This window comes from Talpa occidentalis, unplaced genomic scaffold, assembly GCF_014898055.3.
Source record: "Talpa occidentalis isolate TD23 unplaced genomic scaffold, MPIMG_talOcc4v2.1 talOcc4.8, whole genome shotgun sequence".
In the NCBI taxonomy this organism is placed as follows: Eukaryota; Metazoa; Chordata; class Mammalia; order Eulipotyphla; family Talpidae; genus Talpa; species Talpa occidentalis.
Window position 1 is genome coordinate 29,612,143 of NW_023605194.1, and position 27,570 is coordinate 29,639,712.

At 35.5% G+C, this 27,570-nt stretch overlaps 1 protein-coding gene across 3 annotated transcripts in view; it reads left to right on the forward strand.

The window, feature by feature from the left end:
* The window catches only part of PARG (poly(ADP-ribose) glycohydrolase), a 107,476-nt gene that overhangs the window by 76,402 nt on the left and 3,504 nt on the right, over positions 1-27,570 (forward strand). For all 3 annotated transcript variants that reach the window (XM_037497458.2, XM_037497460.2, XM_037497459.2), the window contains exons 14-16: positions 8,996-9,074; positions 10,871-10,979; positions 19,142-19,247. In XM_037497458.2, coding sequence (XP_037353355.1) covers positions 8,996-9,074; positions 10,871-10,979; positions 19,142-19,247 — 294 coding nt within the window. The remainder of the gene's footprint in view (positions 1-8,995; positions 9,075-10,870; positions 10,980-19,141; positions 19,248-27,570) is intronic.

A 27,570-nucleotide genomic window follows, 5' to 3' on the forward strand; every position in this document is an offset into this window, starting at 1 on the left:
TCTTTCTTGGCATTTTAATCTAGGAATAAGGATAAAAACTATTCAATTAGCTTCCAGTTTGGAATTTTACAATATCATACCTTAAAAAGAAGATAGTAATATGTCTTCGAGTGTGTATCCTAGCATTTTTGTTCCATTACATTTCCAAAGTGATCTGTTGTACTGCAGTCTGAAGACAGTATACTTAATTATAAAAAGCACATTTACAGTAATTGAAATCAGTACAACAGTGAACTTTATAGAAGAAAAATAAATCAGTAACCTTATATTCTTCCCAATCTCTATAATCCTAAGAGGAAAAAGTATGTTCATTTTAGTACCTTTCCTAGATTTAAGTTAATATAGAAGGAAGAGAGAAGGAAATGTAATAAATATATACTTTAGGTGTGCTATTAAGATTCAATTTTTTTTTCTTTTTTTTGATTTGATTTATTACTATGCCACAGTATATTCTTATGAATGTACAAATTAATGATTAACTCAAAGTTCTTAAGAAACTGTAAATTAGACACCATGGGAAAGTTAAGCCATTTATTTTTGAGTACCTGAAAGAACATGCCCACATAAAAGCCATAATTAGCCATCTATTGCTGATACTATTTTCTTTCTGCAGAAAGAGGATTTATTTTCTCTGAATTTTTCCTGCTTTGAATTTAGTCTAAGAAACTAAAGATTCAACAGTGTTGAATTTGGTTCAACAGTGTTGGATAATTTGGTCAATTGTTATTACAGTGTATACTCAACTAATTTATGACAAAACTGAAATGCTGAGGTCAAATCTTAAAGATTGCCCCAGATACATTTATAGGCAACCTTCAGGAGAAGATCTAAATTTCATTTCTTATGCTTTGCTTTCAAGTTTATTTCTGTCTTTTAATAATTTGATTATGATGTATGTACGTGTGGATCTCTTTCACTTTATCTTTTTTTTGGAATTCATTGAGCATCTTGAGTATTTAAATAAATTTGGGAAATTGTTGCCATTATTTCTTCAAATAATCTTTCCCTTTCTATCTCTACTTCTACAACTCCCATTATGCACATGTAGGTACATTTGATGGTGTGGTATCCCACTGATTTCTGAAGCTCTGCTTATTTTTCTACATTCTTACGTTCTCAGGCTGGTTAATCTCAATTGACCTGTATTCAAGTCTACTGATTCCCCCTTCGTCTGCTCTAATCTGTTTTTGAATCCCTCCAGTGAAATTTTTATTTTAGTTATTGCAGCAACTTCAGAATGTCTAAAGTTCTTTTTATAATAATACCTTTTATTGAGATTCTTTACTTGTGTTATTTTATTTATTGAGATTCTCTACTTGTGAGGCATTATTTTCATACTTTCATTTAGTTCTAAGACATAGTTTCCTTTAGGTTTTTTACTACATTTAAAATAATTTTTAAAGTATATGTTCTTTTTTATGTATGGTTACTAAAGTTTATGCTTGGTAGGATTAGTAACCATCTAATGATTGGTCAGAGATTTCCTTAGATACCCAGAATGAGTAAGTCTCACAGTCATTTTGCGCTGGCTCCAATGTGATAAAATAAAGCCAGCACTGTCAGGGAGTCAAATGATGACAATTCTCTGAAAATGGACTTTGAAGTAACTGCAGCTCTCCTTTGCCTACTCTTTTTTCACTCTCAGGCTGTTGATTTTTACTATGATTACAGACTGTTGGTGTTTGAGGCTACTTGGAGCTTGAAAGAGTAGAAAAGGAATAGGGCAAATTAAAATGCCACAAAATTTACAGCTTTTTCCAAGAATTAGCCCAATTTTTCTTTAATAAGCATTTCTAAAATTGCTGCAAGTCTTTGGTTAATTTACAAAGTTCAGAAAAAATTGATTCTCATAATTTTTGCTAATCTTACTGTTTTTATGAAGGCGAGAATTTGTTAATTGTTTGAGTTCATATAACAATATAAAAATGGGGACCACCCTGGTGGCCTTGGGGAGCTATCACCTCGATGGCCCACCATGATGGCCCACGACCACAGTCTGAGTTTTACCCCCAGCAGGGAGCTATCTACACGATGTAGCAGACTCTCCTGTCTCGCCTGCTGCTCTCTTTAACAGCATATTTAAGCAGATCCACCTTCTCTGCTCCCCTCTCTGTCTCTGGTGAGTCCTCTCACCCCTTGCACCTCTGGCTACACCCAGTTCTTCTATGCAAAAATAAATAAAATCTTTAAAAAAAGTAAGTAAAAAAGGAACTTTAGCAAAGGAATTTCCACTTGAGTAGAGCCTCAGCTATTTGAAGTTAATAACCTGAAGTATTTGATCCAAGAAGTCTGAGGTTGTCATACAAATTATACTGATATAGAAATAAAAAATTCTTTTATTCTCAGCATTGCCTCAACTCCCATAAGGATCATCTATTTGTATTGTTATTATGTATGCCGATTGGAAGGATGTAGTTGGAAAGGATTTGGGGAGAAGAGAGTACACAGACGTACCAAAAAAAAATTAAACTGTCATAAACCTGTTGTTAGGCAACTAAATACTCTCAATATCGATCTCATATTGTTTTAAGGAAGCTCTGAAGGCCTGAAATGTTACTATCTCCAGCATTTGGACATATCAAATAATACTTTAAAGGGTTTTAAAAGTTTTAGCACTTAACCTGGTTTTGAACTGAAGACTCAAAACAAAATATTCCATCAGTTTTTAAGATGAGGGGCCTCCCTGGTGGCACAGTGGTTGAGCGCTGGGTTGCGAAGCTGCCTGCAGCCTTTGCAGCCGGTTCGATCCCCGGCTGCTCCCCGGCCACCGGAGAAGGGTCCCACATGGCGCGCAGACCTCTCCTGCTGCCCGCTGCTCCCCTCAGCAGTGTACTTCGGTCCTTCTGCCTGCTCTGCTCCCCGTTCTGGCTCTGGTGAGTTCTCTCACCCTCCTGCGCTTCTGACTGTACCCAGTGCTTGTATAAATAAATAAATAAATCTTTTTAAAAAAAAATTTTTTTTAAGATGAATTTACATCCTTGAATTTAAAATGTTGGCAGAAGACTGGGCATTTAAACTCAAAACTAATTTGTTTCATTTGCTTCATTTTCTTGTACTAGGGAAGTAGTAAGTCTCTTGTCATCTACCATTAATGTTACTATAAAGGATATACAGGATATAAATGCCTTGAGAATACTAACAGGAAAACATTAGAATTTTTCTTTTTTTTAAATAGTCTGCCCTCAATCTAAAAGAGTATCCTTACTCTGTGGCTACATCTGGTCTCTAGCTTACCTGCATTCAATGTAAAACTGAATGGGAAAATTGCAGCTCTATGACTCACTTTCAGATCTGTAATTACCTCAGGCTAAGGACATCCGGGGTGACTTTTAACTCAGCATTTTTCCCCACATCCACTTAACTTTATTATAGTGCCTCCTAATTAATATCTGTGATGTGAAGTTCCCTTAATGGAAATGGCCATTTCATCATCTATTTGATGTTGGATTTCTGCCATCTCCCTTCTTTGGACACTCTTAACTATGCACTGCAATCTGTCTGCCTGATCAATTCCATTCCTTCAATGATGCATCTAGGCTCCGTGAGCTAATGGCTGTGACTATGCTGCCTGAATCTGTAGAAGAGTTTGAGAAATTGGAAATAAATTAAATTTATCATCATTGTAGGGCATCTGGTTGGTATCAGACTTTTAAATGAATATGAAACAGGTCATACAAACAGGCAAATACTTTTATCCAGACAGTGTTATTCCTCTATTTGCTGTCATCTTCCCTGGGGTAGCCATGAGTTAAAACCTTTCAGTAAAAGTCTAGATAGAGGGAAAGAATTAAAACTCCAATCTTCCATTTTTTCCCTTTCTGTTCCTCTACAACATCCAGCAAATCACTTCAATACCAAAGTGTGCTGCAGTGGACCTTGGAGATTGTTCTATTGTTTCTGTTTGGTGAGCACATAAAACTAATGCCTGCACATGAAACTTACTGAGCAGAATGTTTGTACATCTCACATATAACCTGCCCTTTACTGAATCAAAACATTCCAGACCATCGATCTTTATATCTTGTGTGAGTGTCCGTAGAACTGATAAAAGGACAAAAGTGTACACCATTATTTCTAGTACTGGGACTGTCTTACAGAGTCACACTATAGGAGCTGCCTGTCACTAACAACACAAACAGCCTATTGCTAACTAAATGACACCAGCTCATTGGGGATGATTTAAATTCATTTGAAGTTTGCCTTTTCTTAATTTTTATTAATCATGGAAATGAAGGCAAGAGTGTTCTGTCTGCTGCACCAATGTGTGAGTGTTAATAATAGAAAGTGGGTGGCTGGTTTTCATATAATCCTTTACAAGGGAACAACTCACTGGTCAATGCAATTTTTTTAAACCTTCAAATATTTTTTCCTGTGTTCATCACAAATTTTCATTTTTATGAAGAGGGTATTAGAATGTTTCTTACTACTAAATCCAAAAACTCATAAAGCTGTCCTTGAAAAGATTTTAATGGGTCTCTTCAAATTTTCGTCCTTTAGTGAAGATTGTCTTTGAACATGTGTCCCTAGACACAAAGTTCATTCAATCTTTTGTCTTGTTATTATTATTTGTTTTTGCATTTTCATCATAGTTTATAAGTGAATTTGAATTTAAAACAATTTAAGACCATCCATTTTTTAGAACTGATGGAGGACATAATTTTGAAAGATGTCTGCTTAGAAAAGGACCTAATTTGATTAGAGTGCAAGCATCTATATGTGCATTTTCTATTTCTCGTTCCTAAAATCTAACTTTGTTCTTCTTGGAAAAGAAGACTGAAACCATCCTAACTTGAAGTAGAATTATGATAATTGATATTTTTCCCAACTACTTTATTTTCAAGAAACAAGTGTTTGTTTTCATACTTAAGAGATCTAAGTAAACAGTAATTTTTTTTGGGGGGGGGATAAACAGGAAGAAATGAGTCTAGTCCACTGCAGGGCAGAAATTAGAAAAGAACAAGACTATTCCTGACATTTTATTTTGATAGACCAGATTGTTCATAAACTCCATATAAATGCAGTCATATATCTTTACCTCCCTTACGTTAAGTTTAATGACCCCAGTACTAGCTACTTTGTGGTTTTGAAAAATTTTAAATTCATCTTACTTGGTTTTCTAAGCAATTCCAGAAGGTAAACAAGATAAGATTTATTAACAGGCTTGATTTATAGATAAGATGAAGTCCAATGAGATTTATTATGTAAGGATTCACTTTGGGTACGTCATGTCTCCTAACATCAGTGTGGTGTTCTTTTTTAAAATCATGCCATACTGTCTTTGTAAATGTGAATTTTTTTATATGTGGCAGTTACATGATACCTTCAGATTAAATTTCTCTGTGCTTCTTAGCTTCAGTTAATATGGTGGTGTTCCTATTGTGCTTATTAACTATTATGCTTATGTGGCATACTTACTCAACTGCTTCCATATTCTTGCATTACAAGATGCAATAGTATAGACATAATATTAATTTATAATCCCTGCCCCGAAAAGCAGACATTGTGGTGAGGGAGTCACATTACATTTTTTAACAGCTTTATTGAGAAACAATTGACATATAATGAACTGTATTATATTTAAAGTATAAAGTTATATAAGTTTAGATACAATGGCTACGTATAATAAACTATCTTTTATGCATGTTTTTAATTTTTTTGTTGATGAGTTTTGAAAGTGCTTTATATATTTTGGATATAAGTCCTTTATCAATTATATGTAGCATATCTTTTCATTATCTTTTGAAGAACAGAAGTTTCTAATTTTTAAATCCAATTTATTAATTTGTTATTTTTGTTTTGATTATTATAACTTTATAATGATTCTTGAAATCATGCAGTGTGAGCCCTTCAACTTTATTCTTCAGAATTATTTTGGTGAATTTTAGAGTCAGTTTGTTAATATTTTAAAAAGCCTGCTGAGGGTCTCCCCGGTGGCGCAGCGGTTGAGCGCTGGGTTGCGAAGCTGCCTGCAGCCTATGCAGCACCGGTTCGATCCCCGGCTGCTCTCTGGCCACTGGAGGAGGGTCCCACATGGCGTGCAGACCTCTCTTGCCGCCCGCTGCTCCCCTCAGCAGTGTACTTCGGTCCTTCTGCCTGTTCTGCTCCTTGCTCTGGCTCTGGTGAATTCTCTCACCCTCCCACGCTTCTGACTGTACCCAGTGCTTGTATAAATAAATAAATAAATAAATAAATAAATAAATAAATAAATAAATAAATAAATAAATACTCTTAAAAAAAAAAAAAGCCTGCTGAATTTTAAGACTGCTTTGAAATCTATAAATCAGTTTGGGGAGAATTGACATATTGACTATGTTTAACTTTTTTTTTTTTTAAGGTTATTTATGCATATAAGAACTGGGGTACAGGCTAGAGGTGTGGGGGTTGAGAGGATTCACCAGAGACAGAGTGGGGAGCAGAACAGGCAGATTGATTGAAATACACTGCTGAGGGGAGCAGCAGGCGAGGTAGGAGAGGTCTGCTGCGCCATGTGCGTTGCTTCCTGGCCGGGGATCGAACTTGTGCTGCAATGGCTGCGGATAGCTTCACAGACTGTGTCTCAACCCCTTGCGCCACCAGGGAGGCCCCTATGTTTAACTTTTAACACATAAATGAGATGTCTCTTAGTCTTAAATTTCTCAGTAATATTTTATCGTTTTCCTCATATACTCTTTTTATATTTTCTCAGCTTTATTCATAAGTATTTCATATTTTTTGTTGCTATTGTAAATATATTTCTGAAATTTCAATTTATGATTGTTCATTGCTACTTTATAGAAGTAGAATTAACTTTCAGATTGCAATTTAATGTTATGTAAAAAAATTACCAATTTTATATCAAAATATTGTGGAACACAGAGAAGTAACAACCAACTCTCCTTATGGTGTCAAGAGAAGCTTCACTCAAGAAACATCATGAATATTGCAGTTGTTTTCTTGATTTGTGGCTAAGTATCTTACTGATAAATTTAGATGAATTTATAGGAATTAAGGTATAAATTATTTTTAAGAAATAGTATGCTAAGTAATGGACTAGAAACTATCACCAAGTCTACATCTTTTATAAGTTATGAAAATTTTTAATCATACACAAAATAGATTAGTATTTTTATAGCTTTACTTAATATTTAAATTATATTTCTGTGTATGAGAAGTTTTGCATTTATAGAGTTGCAAGAATAATACAATGAAGGTCCATATAAACTTACCTAGATTCACCAATTTACAACACATAAAACAGTATGTCTGGGGCCTCCCTGGTGGCGCAGCGGTTGAGCGCTGGGTTGCGAAGCTGCCCGCAGCCTCTGCGCACAGGTTCGATCCCCAGCTGCTCCCCGGCCACCGGAGGAGGGTCCCACATGGCGCGCAGACCTCTCCTGCCGCCTGCTGCTCCCCTCAGCAGTGTACTTCGGTCCTTCTGCCTGCTCTGCTCCCCGCTCTGGCTCTGGTGAATTCTCTCACCCTCCGGCGCTTCTGACTGTACCCAGTGCATGTACAAACGAACAAACAAATAAATAAATAAAAATACATGCCTCTTTAAAAAAAAAAAAAACAGTATGTCTGGTGCTACTAGAAATTCCCTTGCATCTTTTTCTGGTAAATCCCCATGTAAGCCCTAGAAATAATCACAATTTCTTTTTATTGCAAATTAGTTTTGTCTTTTTAAGGAATTTCATGTAAGTACACATAATATGCACTCTTTTACTCAGCATGTGTGATTTTCTTCTACTTTTTTTAGTATATCAGCATATCTTTCCTTTTCATTGCTAAGTAGCACTCCTTTGCATGATCATGCCACATGTTTTGCTTATTTCCTACCGATAGACACTTGGGTGTTTCCACTTTGAAGCTTGTGGTCATCTTTTTTTATATGAAACTTCACTAGGCTAGAGCCCCCAATTTTTCAGTCAAATGCTAATCTTAGGTGTTACTATAGAAATATTCTTTAGATATAATTAAAGTCCATACTGATTGACTTGAAAAAATGTAAGTTATCCTAGATGAGTCTGATTCACTCTCAGGCCTTAAGAGCACACCTGAGGCTGTACTGAAGAAGATATTCCTCTTGTGGGCAGCAGCCTCAGTCGGCCTGAAATGTCCAGTCTTCAGACTTGTCTAGTCAGCCTCCAAAATTTCATAAGTCACATCCTTGCACTGAATCTCTTAATATATATCTCCTAGTGGTTCTGGTTCTCAGCCTATATTCTTACCAATACAAGACAATTATGAATAAAGCTACTGTGAACATTCTTGTATGGTTTTTGTGGACATGCATTTTTAGTTCTGTTGGGTAAGTACCTAGGAGTGAGATTTCTAGGCCAAAGGATGAGTGTATATTTAGTTTTATAAGAAATTGCTAAATTGTTTTCTGAGAAAAAGTAAAGAAGATGTAAAGAAATAGAAAGATAGACAATGCTCATGGGTTAGTAGACTCAATGTTGGTACAATATTGCTTCTAGCAGACTTTTAAAAATAGTAATTGAGGTGACTGTAAAATTTATATGGAAATGCAAAGAACCGAGAATAGCCAAAAACTTTTTAAAAGGACAATTTTTTCCTTTATGTTCTACCAACAATAATGAGAATTCTACTTGTACTTCCTTGCCAACCTTTAGTGTTATTCTTTTCTATTTTACCCATTCTGTTGGCTATGTGATGGTACCTCTGCAGTTTTAAATGACAGCATATTTTGTTTTCTATTTTGAGACATTTAGTCACTAAATGATAAACATTTTGGTGGTGTTTAGAGGTATAACTTTTTTTTCTTTATGGGAAATAGTAGCGGGTCATTAAGACCAGTGGTTCTTTTTTTAATTGATATTTGTACAGTTATGTAAACTAATGGCAAATCAAGAAAACTTGGGGGGAGAATAAATTGGTATTTGCCAATAAGATAATTTCAGAAAGGAGGAATACGTTTATTGATAGACTCTTTTAGAAAGTACAGCTTTTTAAGAAAAAAGTCTTCAGAAAAATAACAGCAGATGATTCGTTTCAGGTACTGAACAGTACAGTGAATACACAGGCTATGCTGAAACATATCGTTGGGCTCGGAGCCATGAAGACAAGAGTGAAAGGTGAGTTCATTTCTTATTCTAGTATTGGCTTGGGCAAGAGCTAGTGGTACATTTTGCCTCCCATCTATATACTCTTATATCAGCGATTTGACTTTTTAAAAAAAATTCAGTAGTACAGGTTCTACTATACTATTTTTATTTATTTATTTTTAGGGTTGTTAGAATTTTCTTTTTCTTTTTTTTTTTTAAAGATTTATTTATTTATTCATACAAACACTGGGTACAGTCAGAAGCGCGGGAGGGTGAGAGAATTCACCAGAGCCAGAGTGGGGAGCAGAGCAGGCAGATGGACCAAAGTACACTGCTGAGGGGAGCAGTGGGCGGCAGGATAGATCTGAGCGCGCCATGTGGGACCCTCCTCCGGTGGCCGGGGAGCAGCTGGGGATCAAACCAGCGTCACGGAGGCTGCGGGCAGCTTCACAACCCAGCGCTCAACAGCTGTGCCACCGGGGAGGCCCTATACTATTTTTAAATACAATAGTATTTAAAAGAATAGCATCATCTCTGTATACCAAAAGGAAGAACCAGAAGTCTAAACCAAGAACTGGAAAAGCAGAAATCTACAATTTTTTACCTATCAGCTGCCATTTGTAAGAAGTCATTGGAGGCTAATTTCCAACTCCAAATTATTTGGAATTGGTTCCAATTAGAGCTTACAGTCTTTAGTATATTTAGTTATCCTTAATTTATCTGTGTTTTTAGGTAGATGGGGGAAACCTGTGTTGGAACAATTTGCCAAATGCCACAAAACAGTTGAATGCAGAGCCTACAGTGAACTTTGCTGCTACTGTTTTCTGTTTCTTACTGAAACATCATTTTGGCATTCTTGCTTCCACACTAAAATGGTTTACCAGAGATAAATTTTAACGAAATGGTGCCTGCAAGCCCTTATGTACATGCATATGTGTGTAGCTATAAAATGTACTCTTTGTAATATCTCCATTCTTTTGTCTCTTTTCCTTTGTTTTGTTAAAACTGTTTGCAACAGTGACCTGTGTGGATGCTTAATTTCTGATTATTATTTATAGGCTAACATGAAGATTTCTGTTTCTCTTTAGTGTGAGAAGTTGCTTTACCCATCAATGTGCAAATTTATAAAGAGATGGGATATTCAGAATTTCTTCTTTCCAAAGCTATCATCTGACCCAGTCCTTCCTGTTTCTACAAGCTATGTGTTATTGTCTGCTTTACTGTTGTCTTTTTAAAAATAGTTTTGTACCGTCAGTAATTGAGCACAGTAGGTAGAATGTTGTATTTAGTCATTACACATTTTTTATATAATGCTTCTGAAGATTATTTCCTTTTTTATTATATTACATTTTCTTTTTTATTATATTATATTTTCCTTGATAATATGTGGTAATGTTTCAAACCCAGTAACTTAGCACAGATCTTTCAAAGCAAAGGAGAAGTGAACATTTGTTGAGATACAAACACCATGTCTTTAGTATTTGAGGAAAACAAAGAAGTAAGTTCCTTTTGTTTACCCCCAAATCCTTTAATTTCTGAGACTGCCTGCAAATGGTATACCTGTTTAGACTATGTTATACTGTTGTTTGTCTTGATAGTTTTTAATTTTACTGTAATGCTTGGAATTCCACAATGTGTATGCCTTAGAATCTGAAACTAAAACGGTATTTTCTGCCCTCCTGTTTTGCTGAGACCTGTAACTACTGGATTGTTTGTTTTAATATTTTAGCCCCACCAAAGTCTAAGAAACCCGAACCCACAAGGGCTTTATTTTGTGAATGGCTTTCCCAGTTACTCATCTTCACCCCACCTCTGTCCTGCCCCAGGGATGACTGGCAGCGGCGCGGCACTGAAATCGTCGCCATTGATGCTCTTCACTTCAGACGCTACCTCGACCAGTTTGTGCCTGAGAAAATCAGACGCGAGCTCAACAAGGCCAGTAACCTTATTTCTTAGTTCATCTGCCAACTGTCATCTATTTACTGCCATTTTATTAATGCTGAAATTAATGCTTTCTGGTAATTCTTGCAGTGTCAGTATGTCTGCCCACAGCTTTCCTGATTTAATGGCTCTGTCAGCTTGTACAAGATGTACTTTCCATTTCGTAATTGTTTGATTACCGATGCCAGAGAGACTGTTTCTTGATATTAAGCTCCACACATGCATTTATCTCATCAAGTACTTATAACTGCCTTGAAACATTATTAGTGTAAAGCCATATAGAATTGAATAAGCCCTCAAAATTTTTTTCAGACTTGCCCAGTGACATTTTTTCTACAAAGTAGGTTATCAGGATTAAAACAAATAAATAATAAAAAAGTCAAATTAATATTGTTTTATTACAGTAAGAGTCACATGTAAATTGTTTATTGATTTGGTAATTTGACACATTTATGATGAAATCTGATTTTCTGTGATGCTTAGTGCTATCTTCTAGAATCATTTTCTTTTTTATTATATTACAAAAATATAAAAATAAACAATATCCATTGCTAGTTCAAATTTTCACTACTGTTAAGCGTAAGTAATTTCTATCATACAGTAGAGTGCTGAATCTACTCTCTAAATTTAGAGCCTTTCTAAAACAATAAAGATTGTCTTTAGTTCCTCAAATTATTCTCATAGCTGAGAAGACTAACTTAATTCTTTAACTCCCATGAGTAGGATTTGGTTATGAGATTGTTTATTAAGATAATGAGGTTTGTAGTTTTGAATGGCTGCACATGTGCCAATGCCTACAAGACTTTCCATAATGACAGAAAGCTGAGTATACCATTGCAGGGGGGTATACCATTCAGGAGGGCTCTTAGATTGGCAAGTTTGTCATCTTCCTATCTTTTCCCTGGGTCTAACCACAGGAATGGTCTCTCTGTGGTGCTCGTCTTAGCTCAGATTAACTGACTTGCCTTTCATATTGTTAGTAAAATAAACAACCAAATTATACAGAAAGGCTTTTACTACATTTACAACTTAGTAGATATTTTGAATATAATCATATATATTATCTAATACCCTAATCTGTTTGGCAATTAATAGATTATATAATTGTGGGTTTTTTTTAATGTTTAGGGTTCTCAAAGGAATCTCAATGAGAGTTTGAAGAGTAAATGCACTCTTTTCCAAAGTTGAGCTTATGTAAGAAATATCGTGTGGTGGTGGTGGTGTTTTTTAAATAATTCTTCAGAAAATAAAACTGGTTTTCATTTTGTTTTGGTATATCAACAAAGAATATCTTTTTATATTATATATTCTATTTATATTTTGTATTCTTTTCTCCTTAATTTTACAAACACTGTATGTGATTCAGAGGTAAAGGGGTGAGAGGATTCACCAAAGACAAAGTGGGGGGCAGAAAAGGCAGACTGACTGAAATACACTGCTGAGGGGAGCAGCGGGCTAAACAGGAGAAGTCTGCTGAACCATGTGGGTCAGCTCCCTGGCCTGGCATCAAACTCGTGCTGCTGTGACTGCAGGTAGATTCATAGTGCTGAGACTTAACCCTTTGCGCCACCAGGGAGGCCCAGGAATCTTAATTCTACAGACAGATTTCTAGGGTTACTGATTTGGTTTTGATAACCCTTCATTTTGTTTCTTTATATTCCATGTATAAGTGAAACCATGCAATATATGTCTTTATCCTCCTGATTTACTTTGTTTAGCACACTGCCTTGTTATTCTGAAAAATATTTGTAAAATAAATTGGTCAATGACTGATGAAATTTCTTAAATACTATTATATTTTTATCATAAATATACTATCTGATATATTTATAAATATAGATATAAATATACTATCTGAAATCACCCAAAATGCTATAAATTTATGTACATTCTCTAAATATATGAAAGTGCTAAATAAAGTCCATTAAGTTCAGTGTCAAATCAGATGTGGAGCAAATGAAACCATATGAAGAAGATGGGTTGAGTTTTAATGGTTAGTAATATAATTATATATTTGTTTTCAATTTGCCATTATTTATGTCAATGTGCAATAAAGTCTAATTTATATTTCATAAAGATTCTTTTCAGTCAAATGCTGGTAGAATTTTTTTAGTTATACAAGTAACAATAATAAATTAGTATTAAAAATTATTGGTTTCTATAAGCTAGGCACCTAGCATTTTTAATGGGATATCTGGTTTAAACTTAACCACCCCAGGGCTGCTAGATAATGTCAAACCTCAATTTAGAGATAGTGAACTGAGCCTCAGGAAGCTCAGTAACTTGACCCAGGTCACACAGATAGGTAGTGACAAAGTTAGGACTTGAATTCAGGTTCCCCTGACTTTATATAACTTTTTAGAAATATAAATCTTCCCCCATAGAGGCTACTATAACTAGATCTGTCTTTCCACACTTTTTACCTGTTGCAATCTGAAATCATTAAAAACATTCCCTGCATTTGGTTTACACATTATCTCCTACAAGCATGTGCCTGTGTTACCTCTCCTCTTTCTTTCTTTAATCAGTCTGAAACCATGAGCAAGCTGCCGGTTGAATGCTTTTCTCAATATCCTTTTCTTGATAGACTTTTTCAAGGAAAATGGAGGATTTTCCTCCCAATGTATTTATTAAATTCAGGAGACAAGGAAATATCACAGATTCCTACCACAGACAAGGAAATAGCCCAACACATGGGCTAACATTGAGAAAGCATCTACTTCGGTGCCTGGTACAAAGGAACACATTAGGTAAATGTGTGTTCTTTTAGATCACTGCAGTATTCTAAAACATTTGCTCTAATTCTTTCATTGAAAAAGAAGAAAGCAGTAAATGATGTTGTTAAATGTCATTGAAAACTTAATTAGAAACTATTCTAAATAACTTTGGACTTTTTAAATTAAAACATTCCATCATTTATTAGATACATTTGCCTTTTTAAAAAGTTATACATTTTAGTAAAAGCAACAGGGAATTTTACATAAACTGACAGCACAACTTGGAGAGAATATTAAGTTAAATGTTTTACATCTCATTGTGTTTTATAACCATGGGTTCAAAGCCAAAGTCTATACTAAATCACATTAGAGATGACTTGCACAATTCTATCATTTTTTAATGCCAGAAAGAAAGTAGGCAAGAATAGAAAAACTCTATTTTTCTAAATGAAACAATAGAGCATAAGACCTATTTCACCATTGGAATTCAATGTGAATCTCTGAACTCTAGGGGCCTGTATGCAAGGTTTTTTTTTTTTTTTTTTTTTTTTTTTGTGGGACCCTCGCTGGTGGCCAGGGATCGAACTGGTGCTGCAGAGACTGCAGAGGCTGCGGGCAGCCTCGCAACGCAGCGCTCAACCACTGCGCCACCAGGGGAGGCCCCCTGTTTGCTACTTTTAAGTATTACTTACCAGATAATAATTAAAAGGGCAGCCCCACATAGTGCTTTATTAGCTTTGGAAACTATGTCATCCATGCTTCACCTATCATTTTTGAACCCACATTGTGACTTGCAAGTGGAGTTGGTTTTTTAAAGGAAGAAATCAGTCCCCCTTTATGTAACTAATACTGTGAAACAGTATTTAATCCTGTGAGAGATTATCTGGGTGACATTTTAGAGGAAAATTACCTTTGTGGTCGAAAAGATTTATCACTCTAGCTTGCAAAAGTGGCAGATAGCTCAGCAATGGAAGAAGAAAGAAGTCATCTGTGAAAAGTTGTATTTAGCCATGTTAGACTCACTCAGGTAAGGTAAGTAATGAATATGTTTTGTAGACGCTTCTGGATCAGAAACTTTAACAGTGAGGAGACTACCCCAGCAAGAAATCATTTAGCTTTTAAAAAATTGATTTGTTTATTGTTTCTTTATTGTTAACCATTACCAATTTTGGAGGGTGTTTATTATGAAACCAGATTAACAAAGCCAATCAATACTTGCTATTTATGTTTCTTAGTCTGGTGTCTGATCATTTATAATCTTAAAATACGTATCACTTTACTTTTCAGGAATAGTAGTTCAAAATATATCATAGTAGTTTTTCCCTACAGTCTCTCAGTAGATAGAATCAGAATAACTTTAGCGATACCTAATCGAATCTTTGATTTCATACATGAGGAAACTAAGGTCTTTCATTTCATATTACATTTTTAAAAAGCAAAATCAATTTACTACTTTTACCATTATTTTAAAGACAAAGGTGCCATGTAATACACTACCTTTCAAATGTTTGTTTTCATTTTGTAGGCCTTTCCACAGGAATAGTTTCATATAAATGTGTTTAAAGTTACCTATAATTTTCTATTTTACCTATTTAATGTATCCATTAAATAATGTATCCAATATTTTTCATACTTTCTAATTATCTTCATAATAAAATAGTTAATGGCTATAAAATTGGTTGGATTGATATAATTTGACTTAACTACTATTTTTGAACAACTATAGCTTTGTACAATTGCTATTTAACCAATAATAAGAAATTTACAAAGGAAGAAATTTCACAAAATTATTAGGAAGTCTAAGATAGTTTCCAGACAATATTATTTTATTCTCTTCCAAATGATTCTTAAGAACTTTTTTATATTGTTTGTTTTAAAAATGACAATATTCTAAAATCTTGGAAAAATAGTATTAGTACCATCTATGTATTAAGTTGAGTATATTTAAATAAGCAGCTCTTTAGGAACAATAATTGTTAAATTATTGATCTAGCAAATAGTATAATGTATAATTTACATATTAATGAAATATATATTTTAATTATATCTGTTTGGGCCTGCTAAAATTGACAGTGAGGCCTGAGTTCTAACTTAAATGTGTATGTTGTGTACATGTATGCATGGATATTTATGATATACTGTTCCCCTGAGTATTGTGTATTTTCTGGGCCTGTAGGTTTTTACAACTGTTTTCTTTGCAATTTCTTTGCTTCATTCTTTCATATCTATCTTTACCTTTTTACCCGGTTGGGGCTAGTTTTTAACTCTAGATACCAGTATTTCCTCTTGCTTCTCAAAGCTCCTTTATGTAAATATCAGGATTTCAAAAGTACTGTTATCATCCCTCTTCTTCCCTTCCCATCAAAACTTACATTCTGAGATATAAGTAAGCAGTCATTGATATCTTGTACTTACTGTGCTGAGGTGCAAATGCTTCTTCCCTTTTTTCTTCCTTTAAAGTTGTTTATTAGTAACAGTAAATTCCTTTGTCATTGGTGAATGTGAAGTCAGAATGTGGCTAGTAGTTACTTTCTTTTACTCTTACTATTCTGATTAATCTTAGTGCTCTGGCTCTGGATGGAGAAAAGTAAAGTATTTGCCAGTGTGGAACTCTTGAGAACTCCTAGTACCTTCTCTTATGAAGTGAGAACTTGGCAACTCTTTTGAGGTCTCTATCTTTATCTTGTTTTTGTTTTTGTTTTTTAAGATTTATTTATTTATTTATACAAGAACTGGGGTACAGTCCAGATGCACTGGAGGGTGAGAGGATTCACTGGAGATAGAGCGGGGAACAGAACAGGCAGACTGACGAAATACACTGCTGAAGGGAGCAGTGGGCGAGACAGGAGAGGTGTGCCATACCATGTGGGACCCTCGCTGGCCGGCCAGCCAGGATCGAACTGGCACTGCGGAGGCTGTGGACAGCTTCACAGCACTACGCTCAACTGCCTGCTCAAGATAAAGAGGGGAGACCCCTCTTTATCTTGTTTTTTACAAAAGGATTTCAATTTTAACTGTAAAGGAAATGATACCTTGATTAATGGGCCTGCCCTGGTCTCCAGTATTTGAGGGATCTTTCTCCTCACTGGAGAGAGGAAGAACCCTTTAAAGGGGACTCAGAAGAGCTTGCTTCTTCTTCTTCTTCTTTTTTAAAGATTTATTTATTTATGCATACAAGGACTAGGGTGTAAGCCAGAGGTATAGGGGGGTGAGAGGACTCACCAGAGAGAGTGGGGAGCAGAACAGGCAGATCCACTGAAATACAGTGCTGAGAGGAGCAGTGGGCGAGGCAGGAGAGGTCTGCTGTACCATGTGGATTGCTCCCTCGCAGGGATCTATCTCATGCTGCAGTGGCTGGCGATAACTTGACAGCGCTGTGTTTAATCCCTGAGCCACCAGGGAGACCCGGAGCTTGCTTCTTATTTCGAACCTTGGAAATGCTTGCTTGTATCAGAATAAGAGAATTTAAAAAAAATTTTTTTTTAAGATTTATTTATTTATGCATACAAGAGCTGGGGTATAGGCCAGAGGTGTAGGGGGTGAGAGGACTCACCAGAGACAGAGTGGGGAACAGAAAAGGCAGATTGACTGAAATACACTGCTGAGAGGAACAGCACAGGAGAGGTCTACTTTGCCATGTGGGTTGCTCCCTGGCTGGCCGGGGATTGGACTTGTGCTGCAAAGGTTGCAGATTGCTTCATAGTGTGGTGCTTAACCCCTTGTGCCACCAGGGAGGCCCCAGAATAACAGAATTTTGTATTTGATCAGTGTAAGCATATGCTTTACACTAATTGTATTCATTTTTTAAAGTTTCATTTGATTTTATTTAATCCAAACATCAAGTGTAGATTAAATTGAGTTTTGTAGTTTGGTTTTATTATGGTTGTTTTTCAAGATAGGTTTTTTTAAAATTAATACTTTACATTAGATTTTGTTTTAAATTCTAATATTAGGCTTTAATTTCACTAACCTAGTTTTGCTCACCAAAGTAAAGTTAGCCCAGATATGTAGAGACATTAGTGAGGAAAGACTAGAGCCATTCTGACATAATAAAACAAAGACATGAAATAAAAAACTAAGAAATCTTTCTCTTCATTTAGGCATGTTAGGAGAATTTGACAGGAAGCCAGTGGCCAAATTAATGTCTTTTCTGATAGAGTTTGTTCTTCCTCTTGTTGGCATAAAAGCAGAGACTCTATATCTGTCAAGAACCTGGTCAAAAAAAATTGATCTCTTTGATATTTTTTACCTGAAAGAGATTTTCAGAAGCTCCATACATCTGATTATACAGGTAATTTGTGAGTTCTACTGTAAGCTCTGTACCACAGCATTGAATAATAGTCTGGTACCAATTTATAATTAATATCTGTCAGGATTTACAACCTAGGAGGGGGTGAAAGGAATAGCCTTGTTAATCTATCTAGATATATGTAAAATAAATTTTTATACCTTTATGAAAAGTTCAGAGAGCAATTTACTATATTTCTCTGCTTGAATTTCTTAGAGGTACCTTCCTTTATCCTTGGTTTTTCTCTGGGAACAATTTGTCACAGATCATTATTTTTATTTTATTTACTAGTATATATAAGCTATAATTTAGGCTTTGTTTGGTACTTGAGAGAACCCAGGGGAGATTTGCTTTGCTATTATATCAAACCCCTTAATATAGTGTGATAGTTTCAGAAAACTAAGAACCCTTAGGAGGCAGAAAGACCAACTAGGCTGACAGCAAGGAAATGGAAATCAGAAACTCTGGGACCTTAAACTGCAGCCTTCCCATATGCAAAAGGAGCTGTTCATTTAATTAATACTTAGCTAGCATCCTTGGGATAGATTGTGCTTTTCTCAGGTTACTGGCAAATTTTTCAATATTCTAGCTTAGAGATGTAAAACTAGAGAATCTTAGAACTGGAAGGGATCTTCAAAGTTATTTTGTAACCAGTTGTAGGACTCTCATTTATACATAGTTGCTTGCTCGTTAATAAGCATTTCAGTGCCAAGAAGCATATTTAAAAGTTAATCACAGTTATTAATCTAGTCCTAGTAATTCAGAAAGAAAGAGTGCTGAGGTAACATAATAGTAGTGACTCTTAACTGAAAAAATGGGGATCAAAAGTCTTTAAAGAAAACAGTGCCTTTTCCCCTTTGTTTTTTGGTAGTTTTTAATTGGGATCCCATCAGTTCTTGAAATAAAGCTATATTTCTTTGTTAGTTTGAATCATGAAAAGAATCTGAAATCTGTTTTAGTTTAAGGACTTTGATTTGCCCAGCATCAAAACAAATAAGTATTAGAATTGATTATTTTTTATTTTCTTCCTTGTACAATCCCAGGATTTTCTGTTCTTCCCTCTACTTTGACCCCTAAGACAAAAGAGATAACTATAAGTTATCTATGAGTGTCTGTCCATTCATGTCTGTGATATGTCTTTTGTCCTGCAGGCTTACTGTGGATTTCTCCGTCCTGGAGTTTCTTCAGAAAATCTTTCTGCAGTGGCCACAGGAAATTGGGGCTGTGGTGCTTTTGGGGGTGATGCTAGATTAAAAGGTGAGTGAATGCATTCTTTTAAGTAGGAGAATAACATTCTGATTTGGAGAAAGGTTAGTATTTCAAACCAGGTTTCTAGTGTCCTATTGTTATGGGGCAACCCCGGACATCCTTTTCCCCCTAACACTATCATAATAAGAGACCACAAAGATCTAAGAGAAAAAGAATATTTGAAACCATTTTCTTCTTACTGTTTTTAAAGGAATTTTTGTTTTTGTTTACTACTTACCAACAATGGTTACTTATCTCTTTGATCTACCAGAAATACTTGAATATAAAAAGGGAAGAAAGGGATAAGATTTTCAAACCAAGGAATCCACTCAAACACTTGTCTTCACAGGAGCTGATTTTCATTGACAGAGCTATTTCATTGACTCAGTTGTTCACCAAACTTAGGGGGTATCTGCCTGCCCTGGGCACTGGAGTAGCCTCTGAAAATACAAAGGCAAATAAATGAGATGTGGTTCCTGCTTTTGGAGTTCACAGTCTAGCATATGGGAGAGGGGTACAGACAAATGTAGCACACAATAATGAGTGCTTTAATAGAAGCACACAGTGTGTGGGTGTATAACCTGGGAGAACTACATAATTGTCACAGATAAGGAGACATTTGGATAACCAAGAAAACATATTTCTGATATTTTATTTTTTATGGTAGAAAAAATCATATCTGATCAACAAATCTATTGATTACTTACCAAATTATGATATTTGCTTTACTCTCAAAATTATCAGTTATAGAAAATAGTATTATAACTTAGGCTGGTTACTGTTCTGTGTGAGCCCAATTTGATCCCAGCTAGTGCTGCAGTACAATCCTGACACTAACTTCCTGGAGTTAGTGCAGACCCCACAGGTTAAGGGCAAAGTTCTCCACCTGATAACCTATATACCATCCAGCCTCAATTTTCAGGGTGAAGATTTTTAAGGCTACCCATACCCATACTTTTGACCAACTGGTAACCAACTGGGAGATTCCCACAACCCCCCTCTGGTTTGATAATTCACTAGAAAGACTCACAGAACTCAGGAAAGTGTTACTAGTTTTATTATGAAGGATATTCATCAGGTGGTATCTAGGAAGGGATATAGAGCTTCCATGTCCTCTTCCTATGGTGTCAGGGAACATTAGTTTCCCAGCACATCAATTTGTTTGCTAACCATGAAGCTCCACTGACCTTTGGTATCCAGAGTTTTTACTTTTTGAAAATTTTTAGAAGAACTGGGGTATAGGCTGACAGGGGAGGGATGGTCTGGGCAGTGAGAGGATTCACCAGAGACACAGTGGGGCACAGTGCAGGCAGATTTATTGAAATATACACTGCTGAGGGGAACAAGCAAGTGAGACAGTAGAGATCTGATGCACCATATGTGGGTTAGCTCCTTACTTGGGGATTGAACTCAGGCTGCAGGCGTGTTAGTTCTGAGACTTAACCCCTAGGGAGACTTAACAACTAGGGAGACCCAGTGTCCAGAGTTTTTAATGGGGTCACATTTCATAGACATCATTTATTAAATTATTGGGCAGTTCTTTGAGCTTAACCTCTAGCCCTTCCTCCACTCCCTGTAGGTCAGTGACTAAGAAATTGGGGGTCATTAGCATAACAAAGACAGTACCACTCAGGAAATTCCATGAGTATTTCAAGTGGAAAAAAAAGAAGCTTTTACCTGGAAGCCAGGACATAGACCAGGCAAATTCCTTGTACCAGTTATCAAAGTCATAAGAAAACAATCAAAGTAAACATGAAACAAATAGCTGACCATGATGGCCAAACTAGATATAGATAAAGTCCATCTCAGGAATAGAATAGTTGAATCTCCTAATTTATGAGTGTTATTTTTGTAAAAGTGATTCATTGACAATTGGTTTCTTTATTATATCTGTTATATGTAATTATTTTCTTTGGGTTAAATCCTAGAAGTAAGATGAATGATACAAAGTATACCTGTGCTTTATACTTTATATTTTGGTATTTGTTGCAAATTGTACTTCTGAAAGGCTGTGTCAACTTACATTGTTTTCCTTGCATGAGCAACTTCACTAACTGGTATTTTGTCAGTCTTTAATTTCTCTTAGAGTCAACTGTTTTCATATGTTTATTTACCATTTTTTATTTTATGAATTGCTTTTTCACATCTTCTCCCATTGTATCTCTTAAGAAGGAGTTTTGATTTTTCATTGTCTGGTAGAATCTCTTTATAGATTAACAAATATTATTTAACTGTCATCATTTGCAGATAGTTTTCTCCATCTTAAAAAATGTATTTCAGCCTATTGGGTTATTGTTGTATTTTTTTGTGGCATGCTTAGAAAAGTCTTCCCTGTCTCCTTCATTCTAAAGATTTTCACAGACATTTTCTTCATCTTCAAAGCCAAAAGCTACTTGGTGCTATTTTCAGTGTTTTAAAAGTCTATAGAAGAATTTCTGGGTTTTATTTTATGAAATTCTTTATCATCCTGAATTTGTTTGAGGAAACCTGTTTTTCACTCTGGGCTTATTGATCTTATGACAGACAGTTTTTTTCTGTTTTTCTCTTAAGTAAAATAAATGAGTAGATTTATATCATCAATCCAGAAACCAGGCCTGCCATAAGCCTTGGTCATTTGTGATAGACAATTTGGGAAGCTTTATAAATGTGCTCGTTTCTTTCCTTTTCTTTATGGCATAAAAGCTTTTCAGACTGCAGCTTTGCTTCCTCTGGTGGTTAACTATTAAGAGTAATATTCAAAGATTTTCATTATGTAATTTATTTTCTTAGTTATCAATATTTAAACTTGGGTTGACTTGACTGCCTCCAACCCTTCATTTGCTTGAATAATCATTTAAAAATTAGACGTAATCATAGCATCCTTTAGGACGCTATGGCACATCTACATAATGAAATATTAGGCAGACATTTAAAAACTTGTAGGAGTATATCTGCTGACAAGGAAGATTATTTTAGAATACTATCAAATGGAAGAAATTGTACAATATATACCATAAAAACCATTTTGAAGTTAAATTATGAATATGAACTATCACATGCAAATTTGAGATTCTTTTTGTGTTTATGTGCAAAGATTGACTATGGTTATCCCTACATGAGTGATATTTATGTTCTTTATTTTCTTCATAATCTATATGTTCCTATTGTGAGGATATATTATTTTTGGAACAAAAAAGATCTTATCAAAATTTTTTATAGGAGAATGTGAACATGTATCAATCCTTAAACTTATATTTCCTTTATTAAAAATAGGACTAAATATTTTTAATATATTTGTTGCCCAGTTGTTCCTGAGTTTTGCAATTTATAATAACTTAATTTTGAACTGCTTTCATTTGTACATTATGCTCACAACTATTAAGAGAATATTTTTCTATATTCTTTCAAAAGACTGTTAGATTCTATAACTCTTAGATCAGACTCTATATCCTGCTGATTTTATGTTTATGAACAAAGAAAAACTTATCAAAAATTTTCATATTGGAGAATATGACCATGGTGAAGGAATTGAGTGTACTCAAAAGTTCTTTCTGCTGTGTTTTTATCCATTTCTCCTTGCATTTCTGTCAGTGTTTATTCTTTATACATTTCCATACTGTGTTATGTGACTTATGAAAGATTGTGCCATTGCTAGTTTATCGTAATTAAGAGGTATCTTGATGTTATGTTCCTGTCCTTTTTCTTTTCTAGCCTTATTCTCTACCTAAAAGTGGCTTGTGAATAATATATGCTCAGTTTATTTCTATTTAACAAATATATGCAACAACCCATGTGCCTTTCATTATTCTAGGGTTTTTGCACATTTCTGGCTAATACCTTGTGTTCCTATAAGATACCACTCCAGTACTAATTATTCCTCTAAGGTATTCTTCACTCCACCTCCCCAACCCCAAAATTCTGTACTAGGATTCTTTCAGTTGCACAAAACATTAATGTAGTTTATCACTTAAGCCTGAAAGTAGATTATTGGCTGATGTGGATGAGAACAGTTCGAGTTGGCTTTAGGGAAGACTGGATCCTAGGATCAGATACTCGTGTATATGTGTGTGTTCCTCTCCTTCATGTTTCTCTCAAAATGATGGCCTCATTCTCTAATTCCATATGTTATCTCTGCACTGGAGAAACCAGAACCAAATTGTTTCAGAATTATAGTATTGTAGCTGAGTAATCCTCGAGGAAAGGACTCCTTAAATTCTGAGGAAATAGTCTAATTGGACCAACTTAGATCACTTTCCTATCCCTTGTGCCAAATCATTATATCAAGGAGTCAGTAAACACTGGACATATCCCATCCCCTCATTGAGGCTTACGGGGATTTACAGTTGATTTTTAATGTATATTTCTATCAAGTTAAAGATTTTCTGAGATGTAGAAAATTTTCATAAATTTTTATAAACACCTTTTTTTCATACCTTGTGTCTCGTGTATATCAAATATAAGGTCTTTGCGTTGTTTAACTGTTTTAGAATCAAGATAGCTAAAGTCCAGAAAAAACTCTGATCTAGAAAAGCTTAGAACCTGGACAACACTGATAGATCATGTTCTGTCATGCTATCCTAGGCCTACCCTGTCCCCTTTGACTAGGATTTCTGGGAAAAATGGTCATGAAAGTGGGGAAGGGCTACTATCAACAAAGCATAGAAGGTAGAGGAATATAATTATGGGCCAGATCACCTCAATTTGTCTACTATAAGTTCCTTGTCATTTCTGTATTTCTCTCTAAGCCTTGCTTCTACATAACTTAGTAAGGTTACTCCTTTCTTAACATTTCTACGATATCATACTCTTGTATGGACTCAGTGCCTAGAATGGGGTTGTATGTGATACTGAATATTCAAGTTGTCTGGAGTGAGTGGCTGATTATTATTAGTATCTGGGAGATGCTGCTAAGTTAGTGGGTCTGGAAAATGACTTTGGGGAATTTTTAATAAATTGTCTTAGAGTTGCTGGTAATCAGCCAGATATAAGGATCACAGCATTTTCTCCTTTAGTTTGCATATTCTTCAATTTGTAGCCCCATTTTTTTAAAGATTAATTTATTTATGCATACAAGAACTGGGGTACAGGCCAGATGTGCGGAGGGTGAGAGGATTCACCAGAGACAGAGTGCGGAGCAGAACAGGCAGACGGACTGAAATACAATGCTGAGGGGAGCAGTGGGCGAGACAGAAGTCTGCACCATATGGGTTGCTCCCTGGCCTGCTGGGGGATTGAACCCGTGCTGCAGAGGCTGCAGATTGCTTCATAGTGTGGTGCTTAACTCCTTGCGCCACCAGGGAGGCACTGTAGCCCCATTTTTAAGATGAGGAACCAAGGTTTGTAGAGAGGTTCAAACGCCTGCCCAAAGAAAGAGAAAGCTAGTAAATGTCAGACTCAAACTTGGAAGAAATTCTGGCTGGCATATGAAAAGTTTGCTTGAGTGAAGCAGAATGACTTGGCAAGGCAGCTTTGCCATTGTGACAAAATGGGCCAGGACACATTTCTTTCAGTTAGACTCCAGAATCCATATCTTAGCTCCTCTGCATTTTGGCATTGTGACTTTAGACAAATTATTTAGGCTTTATTTTTTCATTTTCAAAAAGGAAATATTTATTCCGTTTTTATAAGTTAACCCTTATAAACCTTGAGTTAGTGCCTATAAAGCTACTAGAATAGAGTTCAGCACACTGTCAGCCCATTGTTAGTTGTTTCCTGTGGTATAAGTCTTAATCATTTCATTCAGTTTTTGTTGGTTTATTTGTTGCAAGAGGGCACTGTGAACTGTTTTTGATGTTATTCATATTTATTTGTATTTCTTTGTAGCTTAACATTGATGCCAAAAAGATAATTAAAACCAGACTCCCTGAAGGTTAATTTAAGTTATTGTTTTGGAATGTATTTGTGCTTGAAGTTAGAATTTGATGTTTTTATATCATTCTTGGAGTCAGTCCACATACCCTATTAGAATTGTGACTTATTATTTACCTAAGTTTTACTATATGAAGGTTCACTTAAATCATAAGACATAATTCCCTGAATTTGCAAAGGTGTTGGGAATGTTGTAGAGAGTGAGGTCTGTAGATGGTTCTGTTTATATATATTTTTTAATTTTTTAAGATTGATTTATTTATTTATACAAGCACTGGGTACAGTCAGAAGTGCAGGAGGGTGAGAGAATTCACCAGAGCCAGAGCGGGGTGCTGAACAGGCAGAAGGACCGAAGGACACTGCTGAGGGGAGCAGCGGGCGGCAGGAGAGGTCTGCGCGCCATGTGGGACCCTCCTCCTGTGGCCAGGTTTGCAGCCGGGGATTGAACCAGCGCCGCAGAGGCTGCGGGCAGTTTCACAGCCCAGCGCTCAACCGCTGCGCCACCGGGGAGGCCCTGTAGATGGTTCTGTTTAAAATATTTTGTCAGGGGCTTCCCGGTGCCGCAGTGGGTTGAGCGCAGCGCTATGAAGCTGTCCGCAGCCGGGGCGAAACCCACATGGTGCGGCAGACCTCTCCTGTCTTGCCCACTGCTCCCCTCAGCAGTATCTTTGGTCCGTCTGCCTTTTCTGTTCCCCGCTCTGTCTCTGGTGATTCCTCTCACCCTCCTGCATGTCTAGCCTGTACCCCAGTTCTTGTATAAATAAATAAATCTTTTAAAAAAAAATAAAATATTTTGTCAGTGATTACTATGTTTCTATGATCAAGATTTATATTTTTGAAAATTTTATTTGTGTGTTTATAGTCAAATATCCAAAGGAAGGAGAAAAATTATAGCAGAAATAATGAGATTGTATATGCTGAGTCTTTAAGGATGTTCTGAGTCAACTCCTTCATTGCATAGCTGGGGAAAATAAGGGCAAAGGGAGTTCAATGCCTTGGCTAGAGTTAGAGAGCTAGAGAGCTAGTGGAAGGGGAAAGGAGTGAGCTCAGATCTGCTTATCTGACACATGCTGTTTACAATATGCACTCAAACAGAAATGGCTGTGAAATCAAGAATGTTAGTGAATTGGTTTCTTTTGTTAGAATCCAGACTCTTTTTGGTAGTTCTGTCAAGCTTAGCTCCAAGATCCTATCCACAATGATAGAATGGCCTATGAAGCTTTTTCATAATAAATTCTATATGGAGATAAATTTTAAATGTTAAAAAGAATTTATTTTCGTAAGTAAAATTTCATAATGGTATGTGACTAGTATTTCTGTATAAAAGGAGAAAATAGGACTAAAAGGACTTTTCTTTGGGTTTTATTTTTTTTTTTAATAGGAAGTACTTACGCCATATTTTTTTCTCACTGAAAGTAAGAAACGGTACTTCTTGGTACATGAAGATGACAATTCATTTGTTTCTATTTTTATATCTATTTTACTTTAATTAGGAACCTTTTAAAATGGAGTGTATTGAAGCTTTAACGTATGCATAAGTTGGTTGAGCAGTTTTAATTAAAACTTCTCTATTTAGAAATTAATTACTTTCAGCACTTTGAGATTAATGACACCTAGTCATGTACCTCACATGTTGTAAATGCTCCAATAAATATTAGTTTGGAAATTAGGAAAAACTTTGATCTTTTAGAATCTCACATATCAGATTCTTTACCAAATATGTGATACTCAACTGTATCAAATGTAGTAGTTCGACTTAATTTTTTCCTTCTTACGTAATTTTTAGAACTTCTTACTTGAAAATAATTTCAAATTTATAAAACATTACAAAAATAAAAAACAGATTTCTGTATGTATGTACAGAAAAACAGATTTCTGTATTGTATATATACATATATATCCAATGTGTACACATGCACATAATTCTTTTCTGAACCATTTGTGCTTAACTCACATACATTATGCTGTTTTTCCTAAATACTTCAATGTGTGTTTCCTAAGAATAAAATATTCTATTACATAAACACATTACATGTATTAAATTCATAAATGTATTTTGATAGAATATTTTTATTTACTCTGTGTTCCAACTTTGTCAAATGCCCTAATAAAATCTTTTGTAGACTTTTTGCCCTCTAGTCAGGGTCCAGAGTCAGGTATTGTATTTGTTCAACTGCCTAGTGTCCATTTAAATCTTGTATATTTCACAGGCTTTTTAAAATTTTTTTTGTCACATTCACAGTTTTGAAAAATACAAATCCCCATTAATTTTTCCTAGCACTTGTTTATTTTCTGGTGTAATGGTATATTCTGGACTTACCTTTTATCCTGTGTCAACCGTAGAATAAGGTATTTCCCTGAGGAGTCCAATTCTTTTTAGCAGGAATAATATAGAGATCAAGGTCTGGTCACTAGGTATGTTCAGTGCTGCTGAGATGTCTGCTTTTTGACTCTTTCAGTAGACAAAGCTAGGAAATGCATTCTC